Source organism: Seriola dumerili, unplaced genomic scaffold, assembly GCF_002260705.1.
Source record: "Seriola dumerili isolate Sdu_G_001 unplaced genomic scaffold, Sdu_1.0 BDQW01000043.1, whole genome shotgun sequence".
Lineage (NCBI taxonomy): Eukaryota > Metazoa > Chordata > Actinopteri > Carangiformes > Carangidae > Seriola > Seriola dumerili.
Window position 1 is genome coordinate 332390 of NW_019174298.1, and position 19865 is coordinate 352254.

The window sequence follows — 19865 nt, forward strand, 5'->3', positions numbered from 1 at the left end:
GAAATAAAGCACTGAGGCCAAGTGCCACGTCTGACCTGACATTGTCATGTTTCTGGATATAGATCTTATGAAACATCATGTCTTCCTTCTTGGCATTGATGTCAGCCTTCATCTCCATGGCAACATGCCTTGGCAACACTGACAGCAACAGACGTTCCTGGAAAACACAGAAAAAAAAGAAACAAAGTGCAGATTGTCATTCACAATATTGTTTATCTAAAGTCTGTCAAGTGTGTGTTCTTCTTCTAATCATGTGACAAGAATTTTGGGGTTTAGATGTAAGAGCCTGTCCACATTCAACCAGTTAAATTTGTAAACATGTCTTTTTCTTGTTTCAGCCTTCTGTCCAGATTCCAACACAGCCCCCAGAGTGTAAATATAACACTGTAACTACAGACTCCAGATGTTTTAGGAAACTACTGGGCCTTATAAAAGTTGAAAGTACATATTTGTGACCTATTTTTGAAGATTTATTCCTTTAGTAGGAAAGTACTGAGAGACGGACAAACGACTGTTAGTTGCGAAAACATAGAAAATGTAACATAGAGCCCTATCCTTAAGTTTAGACTAATAAATTCTGTTACTTCTAAACAACATAAAAAATAGTGACTGAAAATATACCCTCCATTCACTGTGCTGTTCCTCTTCAATAACCTTTTTTGACGTATTTTTGGTGCATTTTTATGTCTCTGCGTCAGCGACAGCCATGGCCGAAGGAATTATGTTTTCGGGTTTTCCGTTCATCCGGACATACAAGATATCTCAGCAACATCTTCTTCAAATTTGGTACTAACATTAACTTGAACTCAAGGATGATTAGATTTTGGTGGCTAATTATGACACAATTTAACACAAATGTCTAATAGGATAAAATGATGAAGTGATGACATTTTATATCCAAACAGTCTAAGGTCAACTTCACTGTCACATCATAATGTTCCCCAAAAACACTTCTGGCAAATTATTCAATGTTGTAACTCAACAGAAAGGGAGATCGTGACCATATATCTGTAATTTAACTGATTGAGGGAGGCATACATCCGAGGCAGTAATTCAAGTTTGCCTTTATGAGACACCCAACAGAAAAGAGGTGACGGGAACTTATGGAAGACAGCGTTGTCATGACAACAATTCACGGTCGACATCTTAGGGTTGGTTTATGGTCTATCAAAATAAGTTTTGAACGTGGGGATGATGGCACACATTTCCAGTCTCTCCAGGAATGTATGGACGGATGGATGTTGCATTTGGTTGTTCACATGAAAAGTGCCACAAATGAGTATTAGATGAAAAAAGAGAGCTAGAGTACAATGCCTGGTGCCTCTCACACCTCCATACAACTGGCCAATTACAGAATGAATGTTGGATCATCAGTTTCAGAAAGTTACCGCCCCTCTAATCTGACATCGGAAGAATGTGGGGGAGAGGGCTTCCAAAGCTATCTGGTTTTATTTGTCTAAACAACTAGCATGTCCTACTTGTGTTTGTGCAGTTATCTAGACAAACATGAAAGATGAGGCATCACATCAGGCTAGAAAAACCTTCCGCTTCAGTTACAGTCTATCTTATAAAATAAGTAGTAAATGTGAGGTTTTGGTGTTGGCTCTCAGAATCAAAGAGCAGGGTCGTTTTTCAATCTCTCCACTTTCCAGATTCCAAACAAAAATCAAATCAAAAGTCATTTAACAGCATAAATCTTAAGTCCCGGGTCAGGCCTAACCAGGCATGGAACAGTGAAGACCTGTGCCTCCTGTGTCTCCCTCTGCTGCTGCTGTTGCTCATTGCACCATCTGATGCATGTTCAGTCAGCCCCAGCACCACCACAGTATCCACCTGCAGGCTCTGACTTTGGACCTGCTGTCATCACTCCCCAATCTGTCTGCGTGTCAGTGTATGCTACAGGGAGCGATGAGGTCAAACATTAATTATTGTTATTCACAAGTAAATAAACTTTTCTATGTGAGTTGACTGACTCAGTTGACCTAATGAAGCAGTTTGCATATCAGCCATGAAGTGACCACTCCGCATTAAATGCAGTTTCTTTGCTAGTATCATCGTGAAGTTCAGTGTTTCTGCGTTTCTCTAGATATTGCAGCATGTTTGTAGCTTTACAGTTGCTAGGCTTGCTAGTTAATTCAAGTCTGTTTATATAGTACGTCTTTTAGAGTTAACATAGTTCAATCTGCAGGGGTTTCTAACAGCTTGTATAACATGTTTTGCTGCCACAAAGGAAATAAATTCCTGACTAGTGAAAATGAGTCGAAAGTCTCTCCTGATGTTTTCATTGCAGAAATGAATCGGATACCGAATCAACTGTCCAACAGCCAGAAATATCACTGAATGTCAGGATGAAGAGCTCAAACAGCTCAAACCGAAAAATGCTAACTGTCAGAATTAGCTGAACTTGATAACAGACTTAGACAAGCTACACAAATATGAAAAAAAGACCTCAAAGAAACACACAAGGTTTCTTGATTCTTTGAATAAATTAAATAAAGTCAGGGTCCTAATTATCGTTTATTTTTGAATCAATAATTTGATACACTCTGCAACCAACAGTCTGACATTTACACCACGGCAACAACAACGATGCTTCTGAATAAACATCTCACAAAAGACCAGCATGTTATTCTGTACATATTGGCATATTACACACTGGTACTGGCAGGTGTATTTACTTTAAAGTAAAGTACTTTACATAAAAGTAAATTATAAATAATAACGATAAAAACAATAAAAAAATATATACATAGATGGATAAATACGAGTTACAAAGTGACAAACAGCTACGGGTCTGGTTTCTATCAAAGACTCAGTAACCAGTGAAAAGGCAGACATGAGCAAACGCTCCTGGGGTTTGAACGCAGCAGTTGTATACATACTGTATCTTGCCAATGACCTTTGTGTGTGAGCTCTCTTTGCGACAATTTCCTCATTTTGTGTGTAGGTCCGACTCTCCTAACAGGTGTCCATTTTTATGTTTCCCACAATATGCTTTTTTCCCCTTGTGTTGGCCCTACACATGTCAGCTACGTAAGTCTATTCCCGTAGCCTTAAAGATACCCACAAAGTGTCTTGATTCTTTGTTTGTTTACAAGTTTGTTTATTGCTGTAGCCTAGGAGGGCGATTGTGTAGATGAGAATATACTCAAAGTCAGAACAGATACATTTATTGTAAATTACTCATCAGTTTATTATTGTGGGATATTTCTTTTGTGGTAGTTGTTAAGATCATTATTTCGCTCAGTCCTGTATATACATATAGACATGTGTGCACACACAGGCCTACCTGTTGCTGATTCTCCCTCTGCAGGTGTAGTCTGGCCTGGATGTATCCTCTGGTCTCCTGGAAAGCTTGTCTCTGAGAAACCTCAGCAGGGTAGTGGGTACAGATTCCAATGATGTTGGTGCAGAGGAAGATCAGGACGTTAGCACTCACCTGAAGAGAGGAGAGGGGAAGGAGAGAGAAGTAGACAACAAGTTTAAGATGAGACAGAGGAAGGAGGACGCTGCTAATTCTGTGAGATAACAGAGGGAGAAACTCATAAAAGTAAGCAGGTATAAAGCAGATCACTGAGAGTACCGTCTCATCAAACTGTACAAGGGATTTATTTCTTATGCATGTCTGTAGTTGTTATTGCTTCCTGGACAAAATGGTTTCATGAATCAAAAACTCAGAAAAGTTCACAAGACAATGTCTTTGAAACAAGCCTGGTTTCATTGACAATCAGAGTGACAGTAACGCAGACAGAGACAGACAGAGGTAGGCTCACAGGACATCTCGAGTGCTTAGCTTTTACGGAAAATCCTTACATAAAGAAATAAATAAAAACATTACCTAGTGACAGGCTTTTATTGCCCTCTTTGTAAGGGTTAAATTATGATATTACTGGCATGTATTTCATTCCCCTGTTTACCTCTTTTGTGAAACATTTCTGTTCTCTATCTCTCTCAGGAGACTGTATGTGCATTAAAGTCACAGTGAAAACTAAGGTAGAGCATCTTTATCTCTTGTAATGTGACATTTTTCTGTGTGAAACTGAATGGGTGAAGTTTAGTTACTAGAGGTATTTAAATCAAATCCTCAGATCAAAAGTATGCAGGGCGTAGTAAATATGGTGATGCGATACGAAGCTGCAGAGGACTGTTCAACCTTTGACCAGGAGGAGGAGGATAAGGGATAAATGTACAAATCAGACTTCAGCCACATTCTTCGTTCACCTTATAAATACATGTAAACACACTCGAAATCAAAATGCATCATACTCTACATAAAACTGTCAGAAATTCAGGACCAGATTTTCATAATGTGACCAATGCCATGACCCTGATAATCAGAAATTGAATGGCATTTCATTTTTTGCTGGCATGTGGCTTTTTTGTACTACATTTTGTTATAGTTTCATATCACGTGTACATTGTCAATTTGATTTAAAAAGTAGTTAGAAGATCACAAACAAGATTTTATTAAACCACAGTGCGACAAGAAATAAACATGCATGATTGTTGCACAGTGTAAAGGCCTTTACACCACGTCAACAGAAGACAAATGTATTCAGAAGACACATTCAGTTGTAAATCAATTAATTGAATGAAAAGAATACGACATGTTTATCCTAAATCCACATATTTGTGTCAAAGCACATACTTTTAAATACACTAGTTAAATTTTGCTCTTGTCCTTTACAACTGCCTTTACTTGCAGCTGTGTGTGGCTAATCTATACTTTCAAATGACACACACACACACACACACACACACACACACACACACACACACACACACACACACTTCCTCTCACAGGAAATAGTACTGTTTGTGGGTTCAGTCGTCCCCTTTGCTCCTCAAAGTCCAATGACCACTTTATAATTTTTATAGAGCGCTAGTCTGCTGCTGTCTGTTGAGATGCGTCAGTGGTTTAATGTGCTGCTGCAAAAACTATCCCCAACTGCATCGTGGGAATTGCTGTTGCTCCATTATAGGGCCACTTCCTTAAGAGATGGGCTCTTGTTTACAGCCTGGATGTGGCACTCTTCACTCCAGAGGCTACACTGGACACTAACAAAGGTTGAGAGTGGACCAGAAGGAAGCCCGGAGATGATACATCCTGTATCAAGAAAAGAACTAATGTGAAGCCTCAATTCAAACATTACCCTATAGTCTTTGGATGAGATTGATTTCTAAAGCAAATCTCCTTTCTCCTTCTTTTCTTTCTATAGTATTTATGATCTACAGTTGAATCCAGTTTTTGGGTTTGTAGCCAGAATCTACGAAACACTGACACCTTCTGGGTAAAAATGGAAGTACACAAAGGTCAAGGGGTTATGTTCAAGTCAATACCATACTGTACCTTCAGTTCACATTTTAAAACAAACACGACAAACAGAAAAAAACAACAACAACACATGAAGGAAAAGGATAGCTCCTATTACAGTACATGTTCACTGGTATCAACTTTTACTCCTGTAATATTTGCATCTTCTGTTTGAGCTGCTATCTCAGAATCCTTAAATGAATGCAATTAACATACTTTTGTGATCTTTTAATAACTGCAAAGAACTTAAGACAATTAAGAAATAAAAAATTGAAACCACTGAAATATAGGAAAAATTCAGGAATAGGTCTTATTGTTGTTGTGTCTGTAGATCAAATTGTTTTTTTTTTTGCAACTTTTTTGGTGCTAATCTGGTTTCCAGAATCCTTTTTCAGCACAATCCAGGTCGTTTTGGATTACTTGTGAAGTACACCTTTTGCTTTTAAGATCCATTTTTCTTCCTTAGAAGTTCATCAACCTCAAGTGTTTTGTCTATAGATCACCATGCTTCCTTTACTTTTGAAGCTTTGCTTTGAAGGCTGTCCAAACATGTATAAAAATAGTCAAAATGTTGTATCTCAGAGCGACGAGCCTGCAGTTTAGAAATTATCTGAGCAAGATAAAAGTCTGCGTGTATCTTTACACACTTGTCCTCCTTGAAACTGCCCATGACCAGAGCTTTTCAACCATCCTAATATTAGTCAAACGAAACTTGTTGGCATGTAAAATGAAGAGAATGGATAAAAAAAAAAAAATACTATTACTAAACTAAATATATACTTCTCTGCTACAACAGAATCTGAGAATAACAATAGAGGGTAAAGGTGACTCAAGATGACATAGTGTGTAGAGTATCACCGACACAAGAATAGAAACAGATGGGAAATGGGCCGATGAGTTTAAAAAAGAAAGCTAACAAGGGGTAGGGTAAAAAAAATAAACGAGCGGCATAATGGACAACTCAGATAAACTAGAAGAATGACAGATGTTGAGAGTAGGAAGGAAATTAGTGGTAAGGATGAGGAAGGAAAAAGACAATGTGAGGACAACAAGAGAAAGAAGAGTAGGAGCGAGGGAGATCTGCGTGAGAGAGACAGACAGAGAGCAGGACAGATATGGGCCACAGTGACATTAGGCAGATGGCTCAGAGCGCTCAGCTCTGTTTACATTACTCTCACTGTTCAAGCAAAAACAGCCATGAGACAAAAGTGAAACCTGCAGCACGATGTGTGTTTGCAGGTGAATACCTCCTGTCAGTCCATGTGTGTGCGCAGTCAATACTTTCATGTGTGGATATGCGTTTTCTCTCCATATGCAAACTGTAAGTACTACTGTAAGTATTTATCTGGTGAGATTCGCTCAACATGCGTATCACATCACACTCCATGTGTCTGAGCTCACAGGCTCAAACTAATTGCTTGCTTTTCTCAAGAGGGCAAGGGCTAGTGGGTTTACAGAGTACACAGTAAGGTCCTGTGTTTACGCAACAGCACTCCACCTCTTTAGGAGCTCTGCTTGGCAGCGTTTACCTGCTACCTGTACACGCTGCCACGCTCCCAGTACAAGGCCACTGCACCTGCTCGTGTCCTCTGTGCTCAACAACACACTCATTTATCAAAACTCATCACTTATTACCTTATCCTGCTGCCCTTTCCCTTGCTGGTGGTTCCAGCACCATTATAATCATACCACTACGCATTATGATCTTCATTGCTCACTCCCTGTCAGGTGGGGATCATGACTGAGTTACCAATATGATTATGGCCTACTAAAAGGGTTGTGTTCAGTTTGTGAAGACTAAAATAAACCAGGAATTGAACATCACGTCACTGGAACATCACATAGTTTTTTTTGCAATAAAAGCAGTCGTCATTCCCCCCGGGGGGGGGGGGCATGATGGAAGCAGCCAGCCAGTCTGTGGAGAGGACCTCAGTCTAATCCCTGGATATCAAAATGGCATTATGTAAGAGCTGCTCTGATCTAGACAGGACAGGCAAAACAACAGTAATACTGGCTATTCAGCACAACATAGATTAAAATGTGTTTTGCCACAAAAAGCCCCCAGCAGCTTAGGGAGGATATGCAGGCTTAATCAATAAATGATCAACATGGCTCTATGGATGCATTGCTGAATAAATCAACAACTCTATATATAGTATGTAATGATGCACAGCACTATTACCCTCTGAAGGAAAGGTGCAAGTATAAAAACAATGAGTCTTACGTTTGAGTATCTCACTCAGCATAAACATCATATGGCTTCAATGAAGAGCTAGAACAAGCTGATACGGAAATGATGTGCCTTACTGTCAGATAATGCAAAATCAGATGATTTTAACAACCTTAAAGCTACTCAAGGGGGAAATTAAAGTGCAAAACTGCATGTTATAGGGTTAATAATTGCATTTTTTTTCTTGCGATTATTGCCAAAATTGTGAGAATGTCATCAAGACAAAGAAGTCATATTTGTGAAAAGATTTCTTATAGTTAGGAGATGTTATCTCCTATTTAAGAGACACCTGACACTTGTAAAAAAACAAAATTCACCCCCTTATCTAACATGAGATTCTTTATTTACAGTATATATATATTAATTATATCAATCCTAATATATAAAACATTTAACTTTGATTAATAATTATTAGAAACGTTCTCTTCATCAGGACTTTTTATTTTATATCTTACAATAATAAAAGTTATTATAATTAATCTTGAGGGGAGCATGAAGGTAAAACTCTTCAGGACAATCATTGAGAGTTATTTCACTAAAAACTACAAATGTCAAAGAAAAGTCAGGTCAGTCAATTTCATGTTAATCTAATCATGATAGTTGTTGAGATATTTCAGTCTGACCGACAGACCGACAGACCGACAGACCGACAGACCGACAGACGGTGCATCTGTACCACGTTGCTGCCATGGCTCAATGGTAATGGTAAACAAGTGGAAATCTGTGACAATGATAGTGGTGGTATAAGTAGGGAATACAAATGTCCAAACAAACAAGAGGCAAATGTAACAATGATATCCACCTGCCCATCATTGGTAATACCTTAGCAGCAACACTATACCTTCCCTCCACATCCAAACACTCATCACCACGCTACGTCTCACGAAAGCCCTCTGGAGCCATAATCTCCACGCTGGACGAGCAAACGAGGATGGAAGGGAGGGATAATGGAATATTCAGAAACTTTATTTATAATTTTTCTCCTCCTTTATGATGGATTTAGCACAGCAGCTATTTACTTTAGCAGGAAGTCTGTGGTCCTGACAGTGAGTCTATAAACATTGACTTTTAAGGCCATCAGGCCCCTTTTCAGTCTGGGAAAGAGTTTAAAGAGGAGAGAGCAATGTGGGAGAATGTGGAACATTTAACAGCACCCTACAAGACAAACACGAATCTAATGTATCAGGAGGAAATCATTTAAAGCAGATATAATCCAGTTTACACTAACAATGGATCATATGGCTACTTGCACGTGAAAAAAGTCACTCATTGAGATGAATCCACAGAGAATTATCACCCACTCTGCAACTCTCCTTGGCTTTATAGCATCTATTTAGTGTTCTGGTTCACTCTCACCACTCTCAGCATCACTTCTGGTAACAACAGGCAGCTGTTTTCAGCTTTAAAAACCCAATTTACTCGCAGATAAAAAGCCACACATTTCCCTCAGAAGTTGGTGAAGACCCGAAACAGAGATAAAATTTGATTTATATTAGCCAGCTGGCCAGAAACATGGCTCAAAATGAAATGATAATTTAGCTCTGTGTTAGGGGGATTATTTAACTCTATGTTAGCTAGATGTGTAAATAAGCAACAGTTTGTGAATAGGTTTTCCATATCAACTTAAAATGTGATGATATGCGAGTGTTGCATTCACAGCTAATTTCTGTTGCCCCCAAGTGGCAAAGAAATCTGTTTCTGTAGGGTCAACATAAAGGACAAAACGAGAAACAGAACAAGAAATGTAGACTGCCAGTGCAGTGAAATAACAAACAATCCTCTCCAAGACAGACAGTAGGATGTGACTAATTACCAGCACTAGAAGTCAGTTCCATCTCAAACCATACAATCTATATAGTATAGTGCAAAGTTCCAGTGTCTCTTTTCTTTTCTTCTCAGCTTGTTCACACAGCACAGCAGTAGGTGACCTGCCCCCTCCTTTAATCTCCCCCATCCTGCTCTCCATCCCACTTAACAATACTCAGCCAACACCCAGACGCTGCTCACAGGAAGGTGAGTGTGCCAGTGTGTGAGCACGCAGATGCACAAACCTGGCAGGTCAGGGAAGATTTTTAACATTTTCCCTTGGCATCTGTTGTTGCTACTGCAGCACTTAATTTATTCAGACCCGGTGCAAGTGGGGTCAGTTGACAGGATGAAAAGTTCAGAAGACGGCAAAATGAAAGGACAGAAACAAACACTTAAGTTACTTTCAGGACACGCAATGTGCATGCAAACACTGGGATACTTCACAGTGTAATTCACACTTTAAATCCCTTTTCTTACATCTGTTAGCAAGAAAAAAATCAATCAGATACATTTCCCAAGACACACGCTATGAAGAGCTAGAAAAGGTGTATAGCTTTTCTAGCTCTTCATGCTTTTGGCCAGTCAGTTCAGAAGTTATTGTTGCAAAAACAAGATTTGTGATAATGTGTATGCAGGCATTATGTTCTCGTCTTGAAGCCAGCAGTCATCATGTATGGAAGATGGAGATGTGATGATGATTGTGATTTTATATAGAACTCAATGTCGTTGAAGAGTCTCTTTCTCTCTGCTTCTTTATCAGGCTTGTGAAAGGTTCTGCTTAGTGTTGGCCCGAGACTCACACCCACGGAGACTGTGAATTATCAGAGATGGCAGTGCAGCTTTCACTTAGCAACTATCACCCACATTCCACAGCCTCCCTCCAAAGACCTGCAGTCCACCCCCCCAGGTTCATGGAGGGTGCAGTGTGGGGACCTGGTGAAAGAGGGGGTATGGGTGGGCTCATGACTTTTGCCTTAGAAGCTCATTACAGCGACATTCCCCAGTGACAACATACTATACCCGTGACTAGTTTGCAACTTAACCACTACATCTGCAAATAACAGTTGTTTTGAGGGGAAGATGAAAAAACCGACAGCAGTAACAACCAACAACAGAGACCCCCACCCTCTGGAACTCCCTCCTGAAACACATTTGTGACTGTACCAACCTGTCCACATTCAAAAAAACTACCCAAAACTCACCTTTTTAGACCTGCTTTTAAAGTTTGATAAAAGCATCTTTGAGCATCTTGATCTATCTGTAAATAAAATGTATGAATTATTATTTTTACCATTAGTATTATGAACTTTCATAAGAATGTATGACTCTGAATCAAATCAGAAATGATTACAATTCTTGTAATAATGTATAAAGGTAGAGCAGAGCGCAGCACCAGGACAGTGATCAGTGTAAACACACTGGTAACATTAGAGTAATGATGTAGTGAGCTAGATAGTGAGACATGCTAACGATCGCTAAGAGCATTCCAACAAACAAACACACTGTTTAATCTGTTCCTTATACTTGTGCTCTTGTGGCTTTGGTTTCGGAGAGGCTAGAAAAAAAAAAAAAAAAAAAACTATAGCACCCTTAATACTCTTTTAAAGCTGAATATCGCTCATATTAAAGCCCCACAGCTTTAGCATGTGGAGAACTGCGAAGCACTGCCTGGTTACTGTTGCTAAGCTATGATTGGACTACAGCTGCAATGAATGGCCGATTAACTCATTAGTAGATAGACGGAAAACAATCAACAACTAATCGATTAATTGAAGATAATCAACAAACAGACCAGAGAGGTCATTTAAATACAATAAGAACAATATTTCTCGCTGACGTGGAATAAATCATTAAGCCGGACAGTACTGTCCAGTGAACCTCGCAGAGAATAAGACACTGAAGTATAAGACCTTTTCTCCAGAGGGAGCCATGACTGATGGGATATTGTTGTTGAAACGGGGCCAACAAGAGTGCAAGCCAGAGCTCATTGGTCTTTGAGGAACATCTGGAACTCCTTAGAACATCTGTGTTAGATCAGGCTCTGTAAAACACACTCTAGCACCCAAAACACAATGACAGTGCTTTACTCGTGACAAAATACAAGAGTCTGTCCTGTAGGTTACCCCTTATCTTTGCCTGAGAGTGTCGGTTATTTATTTCCATATTCTTTCATTTATTTTCTCCTGCCTCCTCACGCTCCTGCTCGCACTCGCTGTCACTTTTAGCCTTTGTTACTGTGTGTGTGTGTGTGTGTGTGTGTGTGTGTGTGTGTGTGTGTGTGTGTGTGGGGTGCCAGGCAGCTGCTGGGTTTGTGTACTCAGCCTGAGCCTCATGTCTACACACAGCTCGCACTGCCCTTATCTGAAATGACCAGAACCACATCAACAGATAAAAGAGTCAAGCCCCGCCTGCTCACTCTGCTCCTGCACTCAGTCGGTTGGTCTATACTATACACTGTCTGGAGGTGAGACGAACTACAAGCATACATTTGTTTCTTACCCTGGAAAAACTTCACGTGAAAAAAATAATCTTTTAAGCTGCAGAGAACACAGTAACCTGTGCAGTCTAGTCATTTCTGAAAATGAGATTCGGTAAATTTATGATGAACGACAGGACAGAGTTTTGTCCTTTCTCAGGAAATCATTTTCCAGGACATTTCCAGAACAACATCAATCAAACTGTTTAAAGGTATTTTTAGTTTCTAAACGCTGTCATCATTGCGACTGACAAGAAGCAGCGTCATTTAAACAAAACAAAACTTTGTCATGTGAGGGCACAACATGTAATACATGTACTCTAATACACAAGTTCACAGTTCTTCAGTTGCAATCATATTTTTCTCATTTTCAAAGTTGTTCACATTGCAGTGAGTAACAAGTCTCCACTGATTTTGTTCCTCTGCCACACAAACATAAAGCAGGATCACTTATATGCTCTTAAAATGTGAATGTAAACAGTCTGAATTCCCATCGCAGTCTTTTACATGCACTTACATCAGGGGAAGAGAAACGTTAAAGGAAATGTTGACTTGTGTAAATATCTTGGATATATGGATCAGAAAAAAAAAAATCCTCTTTCACATAATAGGACTGGGATAAAGTCCAGTCCATGAAACAGTAAATATAAATTTTGGACACTTATGAATAAGCATCATTTCACTTATTGTACATCCAGAGATAATTTACAGTGAGAGATTTGTTCCAACAGCAGACAATAAATCATCTTAATTTTTTTTTTTTTTTAAATCAACTAATTCAGTCGTATAATAGATGCAGTTTACTCTCGACTCCATTAGCAACTGGGCTCTTGCAGTCTGAAGGAAGTGGTGTATTTTTGTCTAAATCAAAAAGTGATACATAACATAAATCACAAAGGATGAAAGGAAATGAGCAACTGATATATATTATTGTGTGTGTTCCTCTAACGGCAGGAAATGTTGTAAATGTGTGGCAATTGTTTCTGTTCCTTAAAGTGTAATTTATACAGAAAGTTCCAGTCACAACATATTTTATTACAACAAACATGTTTTTTAAAGCTAAAACACACTGACACTCCAGCTCTTTTCACCTGTCAGCACTGGTATTTGTTTTGAGTGAAGAAACTACTTTTTTCTTATAAACATAAAAAAGTTCAAGTCTGTCATCAGTCATAAAAGTATGTCTGATGACACACGTCTTCCTATTAATAATTCTATTTTTCTGCATTCCCTTCAGCAAGTTTAGACGTCTTTGACTGTTTCAGAAGTTGTGCACTGAAACGCAAGACCATACACATTACATAAATAATGTACAGCCCGTTGTCCTGATCACACTGGCCTTATTCCTCAGTAATGTTTCTGTAAACATGGAAAGGGGCATGCTGGGGGGCTTTAACACTGAAAAACTACACACCCCACACATTTCTATTGGCAACCAGGCAGGTGTGACTTCTGCGGAGAGAGTGTGACTACTGAAGAATTCCAGCATTGGGGGTAGCAAAAGTGTTTTTATTTAAAGAATTAGAACAAAACTTCATAAAAACAAGGGACATTGAGGAAATTAAAAAACCCCTGCAAGGCTTCTCGGCTTCACCTGCTGTGGATAGACAACAGGTTCAGGGATAACTGCTGTGATTAAACAGAAAGCCTCTTAGATGAGTTATGTCAACATTAGAGGAATGTTAAGGAGCTGTAATTAGCAATAAAACCAATTGTGTGCCAGAAAAAGGAACTCATCTAAATAACTGAAGAATACAAGGACAATTACTCAACCAAGCAAGCTTTCTTTAAGAAGTGTGTATCTCTGAGGCCTAAGAACACACAGCACTCAGGCTGCAAACATGCACAGTCATGGCGAGCTGACCATAGATAAGCTTCCCTGAACCAGACAACAGGCAAACAACATCCTGTGCATCCCTCCCTCTCAACTCCCCACCAACCTCCACTCATATGACCTCTCCTCTGTCATCGCCATGTTTAATTATGGACTGTCTCATTTCGACACCAGGGGGGGAGGAAAACAAAGCACGAATCCATCCCAGCAGTGTGTCTAGAAAGCTCGGACCCCTCCGACCCTCGAGCTTTCAGATTCTCAGAAGGAGACGTAAACGGCAGAAATCAATTTTGACCTGATTTTTTTTTTTATTTTAAATCTTTACTTGAAGCAACCGTTACCAAACTGTACATGAGCAAGCTGAACTGGGTCTCAGCTGCTTGAGTCGTAGTTGTTTCCATGGCAACCGCTGGACCAACTGAACACAGGCGCTGAGTGAGACACTTAGCAATGCTGTTTATTCCCCATCATTCTCAGAAGTGATGCTAAACTGATAACTCCTTTTCCAGCGCTCTTATTGGTCCACAGATTGAAATGATTGGCAGTGGTTGTATGCGTGTGTATTTATGAGTCTGCATACATGTAATCCTCATAGACGTACACTATACTATATTCTATACTTCATATTATTATGATTATATACCATATCATCTATATACTTTAAATCATATGCTGTACTAGGGATGGCTGATAAAATGGTCTCGATAATCATAAATCATTCAATCAAACTATCATAAAAAAATTATGATGATAAACTGATGAGTAATTTTCAATAAGTGTATCTGTTCTGCATTTTGGTCAACCCTCTGCACAATCACCCAATTAAAGCTGGGTAAAAAGTGGAACGATGCAAATGCAGGCGACCTATGAAGACAGGAGACACGACAAACCTTTGCCACCTTTTGAAAAGATAATGTTACCATCCCAAACGACTAGCATTAGCACCCAAGCATACAAACAAGCCATTTGTGGGATTCCTAACTCACACCCCCCAGTGGTCGCTCCTGTCTGCCTTTTCAGTCATTACCCCGTACGGTAAGAGCTCAAAAAGAAGCAGGGACACAGCGAGTGCAATTTTATATTTCATAGCGAAAGACATGATGCCAGTTAGAATGGTGGAAAAACAGGTTTCAAAAGCTAATAAAAATGTCAGAATGTAATACTGTTTAATATACAGTATAATATAATGTAATGTAATGTAATATAACATTCTGGTGTATGTTACAGTAAAAACATTAAACTATACTTTGCTGCTTCTAAATGCGTCACTATGTCACCTCAGCTCACTATGTCAGTATTGTGCTTTTAGTTTACAACACTCTTATTTACAATTACAAACAAGTGAAATGTTTACACAATGAAACAATTAGGCATTGAGGGATCATATTACATTCACATGTATCAGTGCTTAAATTTTTGAGTAGGAGCCTTTGAGTAAAGCTCTGGTGTGTGTGTGTGTGTGTGTGTGTGTGTGTGTGTGTGTGTGTGTGTGTGTGTGTGTGTGTGTGATCCCATCAGTCGGCATGCATCTCACTCCGAAGCAAAGTGTACATGTGACAGGTATCCTCGTTAAAATGCTGCTGCTGCGTTAAACACACAAATTATTTATCAAGGAGGCTGTGGAAGGACTGCGTGGGGAGAATATCGGATTCTTGCCTCACTGCCTCCTCCTTCCCTTATACAGGGTGTCTTATTCTATAGCTGCAGCTTTGCACAGGTGATCATCACAGGGTGACACTTCCTCCACTGGGAACCTAGTCTCCCATCTCGAAGCACACAAGGTTATTCCAGCACCAGGAGCTGCTGTGAAACTGTGAACAGCTGATACACTTGATATGGTGTGAGTTGATTAAACTATTTATTCTCTGTATAACATCCTGGAAATTTAAAAGAAAAATGTGTAAACAACCATTTGAAAAGTTTGACGTGAGACTTGCATATAAACTAAGTGTGTTACTACATAAGCAGCACATTTTTATTCAAACTATATTCCCTTATCTTATCTAATGAATACAAAACACTTTAAACACTTAGTGGGAGCTTGACAATGAGACCAGTGAAACATACTGGCTGTCCTCTGACCCAGAGTCCACATGGAGGCCTCATCTGCCCTCTGTGGTGTTTAGTGGGCTTTTAGGGGCTTAACCCATCATCTATGCTGCGGTCAAAGATCAGAGATCCTCCACAAAATGCATGAGGTTTTGCTTCATTAACGTACAACAGAAAAAGATAAAGAAATCGCTGCCGGATCTGTCAATAAACAACATTAGCAGCCTCTACACCTGTGTGTGTGTGTTTGAGGGTTTGTGAAAATGCAGGCCCATGTGTATGCAGAGAAAAGGGGGATAGAGTGACCTGCCTGTTGCTCTGACGCAGGCTCTGATAAGACTGTTCCATGTGACGCAACAGTTAGCAGAAACGCCAAGGGCCGGATATTTTTAGGAACCAGTCTTTGACCTCTCACAGCACTTGTGTCAACAACATCCACACAACAATACTAGCCATTGTCAGGGGCCATAAAGCAAATAATGCTGGAGTGAAGAATGCACAATTATAAGAAGTCTGAGTGACAAAATCCAAAAATTTCAACATATAGGCAGCGATAGGCGTGCATGCAACATAAAGTACGGCTCGACAGAGTGACGTGTATAACACATGCTTGGGGCTTTTCTCTTATTTAATCTTAGACAGAAGCATGTACAGTACGTGCCAGTATTCACACTCAATTTGACACAGGACAATAGATTTATGATGTTATTTCTCAAAGAAAAAAAAACTGCAGCAATCCTGACAAACATTCAAAAGAGACTATAAGAGAAGGCGTCAACCATAACAAAGCATGAGATGGTGTGTGTCCGTGTGTCCCCATGTGTGTGTCCGTGTGTGTGTGTGTGTGTGTGTGTCCGTGTGTGTAGTGATGGGTGACTGGGTGGGACATGCACATGTGTATGTACTGTACCGCTGGGGCTAATTGATTTCAGCTGAGGAGTCTGAGGATCAGAGTAACAGCAGAGCGAAGTTTACATGTAACAGGATGTCCGGACATTATAAACTATAATAGACTGTAGTTTTGAAAGCAATCCTGCATATAACAAGGCAGTTCAAACTCATAGATATTGTAGTTTATGGGATGAGCATGTACAATACAACACTGAGAGCGAAGCTAAGAAGAGACAGTGGATTCTGCTGTATGCAGCTGTAAAAACACACATATCAACCAACGCCAAGAGCAATACAGCTTAAGAAACAACCAGATGGACTGCATGTGTTTTTGAAAGGTTTGAAGGGATTAAGGGCCATAAATTTCTAAGAGCTGAACATGAAAACACTTCTCATATAGAAAACAGACACCGTCAAGATGTCTGTGAGAGAGAGCCTCAGCTGGTCTTACATGACAGATTCTGTTAGATTCAGTGAGTAAAAGATCCTGGACAAAATAAATTCATACTAATGCTCATTTTTATGCACAAGCATACAACAATCTCATTCAAAATTTTGCAACAAGATTTCTGTGATTATATTATGGCATATTTTGGTCAATAGGATGATGATAATTTTTTTTTTTTTAAAAAAAGGTGCTAAGGTAAACAATAACACAAAAAACTAAACTAAACAAATGGCCTGTCAAGCCATTTTTCCCAGACTTTTATCATGGTCTCTAATGCCTCTGATTTGGAGCATTTGTTTTGTGTTTTGGACTACATGCTGCAAGCCACTGAAAATGTAATTTAGTATTTTACCTTTAAAAGGGTAGCGTGCATGTAAAAATGTAAGTTTATATAAATGAGGTATTCACTCCATCCAATAGCTTAAAGACGGTTTTGGCTTATGGACAAGAGGGGATTTTGGTGATATCTACAAATTAGGAGCTGCTTTAAGAATTTGGAATTTATTTTAAAAAGGAAAACAAACCATTGGTTTGGAAGTTTTGTGGGAAAACTTATGGTTGATGCTAGGCAGGCAGTCAGAGATGCAGTTTGCAAACAGGTTATACACCAGAAAAACTTTAAATGTGATGATGTGGGATTATTTTTGCTTTCTGCTGGGCTTACTTGGAGACGGGTTTCTCCTACCACCAGGTATATCCAAACAAACATTCAGAGTCAGACAAAGCAAGTTTTTGCTGATTAAAATTAATAACCAACTTTTCCTCTTTTGCAGCTTTAATTATAGGGACCAGTAATTACTGTGCATTTAAAGAAACATAACATAACATTTATGTCATGGTCTTATTTTACTGATTTCACTGTGCCTGACTTACTCATTACTGACTTACTAACAGATGTTGCTGAACCTCTCTCACAATCACATCTGTACTTTCACCAAATCTCAATCAGTCATCAAACACAGTTCCCAAGTATTTTTTCAGGTCTGCACAACTTAAAAACTATGTTTTGGTGACATTATCAATTCTTTAGTTTTGGATGCGTTCAAGTTTACAAAGGATCTGTCACAACAATAGTGAAAGTTTAACAGTCAAAACTGTTAATTAATCTGCTTTATCAGGACTGTGTGGGTGTGGTTTGATTAGATCGGACTGACTGTGGCCTGGCAGCATGAACAAACATCCTCACACCTGTCATCACATTTTGATTCAAATGTTGTTAAATCCTAATTGGTGCACAGACGGACCTGTCATCGTCTTTATACATCTGGTCCCTGCCCACTTAAAAACCAGTGATAGAGCTCAAACAAAACACAAAATATAGATAATCTCTCATGTGAAAGGACTTGAACGGTTTTAACTGACAGAAAACTGTGTTCATAGAAAAAAATTAAGAAAACTGTTTTCAGAGCCTTTAAATGACTGCTCTCCAGTGGTTTGAGTTTGTCTCAGTGTTGCCGACCCACACGTAGCAACATTGACGTTGACCCCTGACCCTTTTCCCTGTGTTTACAGGAAGGTAAGTCAGGTAAAGAGGTTGAGCAGCTTGAGGCAGTCTCCTTGTCTTCTGTGTGTGATCCTCATATCTAGGTCATTTATATTCTTACTGCATATGAGCTATGGGGAAAATACAAATATTTTTGGGAAAGGGCATTTGAAAACCACCCATAGCTGGTCACAGATTAAATTCAACAATCCACTGATGAGAAGCTCCTAAAACTACGGTTTGATATACAAATAACACAAATGTAGTTGCAATGATAAGTTGATTAATCGATTGACAGAAAATTAATGATTGATTATTTTGATAATCAAATAATCATCTTAGTAATTTTTTAAGCAAAAATTGCAACTTTTGTTGGTTGTAGCTCTAATGTGAAGATTTTATGCTTTTTTGTCATACGTGTGAGTAAACTGACTCCTTGGGTCATGGGAAAATATTAACAGGCGTTTTTAACTGTTTGTTAACAATTTATTCACAAAACTAATTGGTTAATCAAGGAAATAACCGTTAACTTAAATTACATAGCTTGCAGCCGTAAACACACTCATCATTCACTCTAGGAGGATCAGCTTCTGATTTTTTAAGAAATCAGTAGACTCCAGAATCTAGTTACTGTCCCAGTCAACAGTAACCAGTCAACTCAACCCAGCTGCACAGATTCCTTCACAGTTCCTGGTTTAAACCTGCAGTGCCACCAAGCCACAATGAAAAGACAGACAGAAAAGAGGATCCGCATGTACATCATTCCTCATGCACAACTTTATCATTATCTTTACCCATCACCAGAAGCCCTGTAAGGTTAATGAATTATTGGAGAAAGAGGAAATGCTTGTACACAAGCGTGAAGCGGTGATTGATGACACTGTATTACTGTGTCACATAGCGCACAGACGACCTGAGGAATAAACAGCATTGCTGGGCTGCAGCTATCTCATGACATTCATTCACTTAACAATGGCAAACAATGTGGGGGCCTGTGATGGATTGTACTCTGGTATATCATGCATGATGTTACTGGGTTCCCACGAATCCCTACCGTGGTCCTCTACTTTAGTAATTAATTTATAATAAACAATCACATGGTTGTGAGAAACCCGGCTAACACTGAAAGGATATTTTGCTGAATGCTTATAGCAATGGCAGAGACATTAGAGTGACAATCAACAAATCATTATGTCCTATATCCCTCTATTGTTTTCAAGGAATGGTCTTCCCATTATAACTTTTCCCCAAGGAGACAGACAGTAAAACAGCTATGGCAGTTCAGAAAGCAAGCATCCACCATACCGCCATACCCCCCCCCCCCAACCCCA

The 19865-nt window shown here is 39.3% G+C and overlaps 1 protein-coding gene across 2 annotated transcripts in view; it reads right to left on the minus strand.

The window, feature by feature from the left end:
• LOC111217291 (adenylate cyclase type 6-like) overlaps window positions 1-19865 on the minus strand; it is a 40845-nt gene that overhangs the window by 14483 nt on the left and 6497 nt on the right. For both annotated transcript variants that reach the window (XM_022739075.1, XM_022739076.1), the window contains 2 exons: window positions 3290-3439; window positions 36-157 (listed from right to left, as the gene is read on the minus strand). In XM_022739075.1, the coding sequence (XP_022594796.1) occupies window positions 36-157; window positions 3290-3439 (272 nt within the window). The remainder of the gene's footprint in view (window positions 1-35; window positions 158-3289; window positions 3440-19865) is intronic.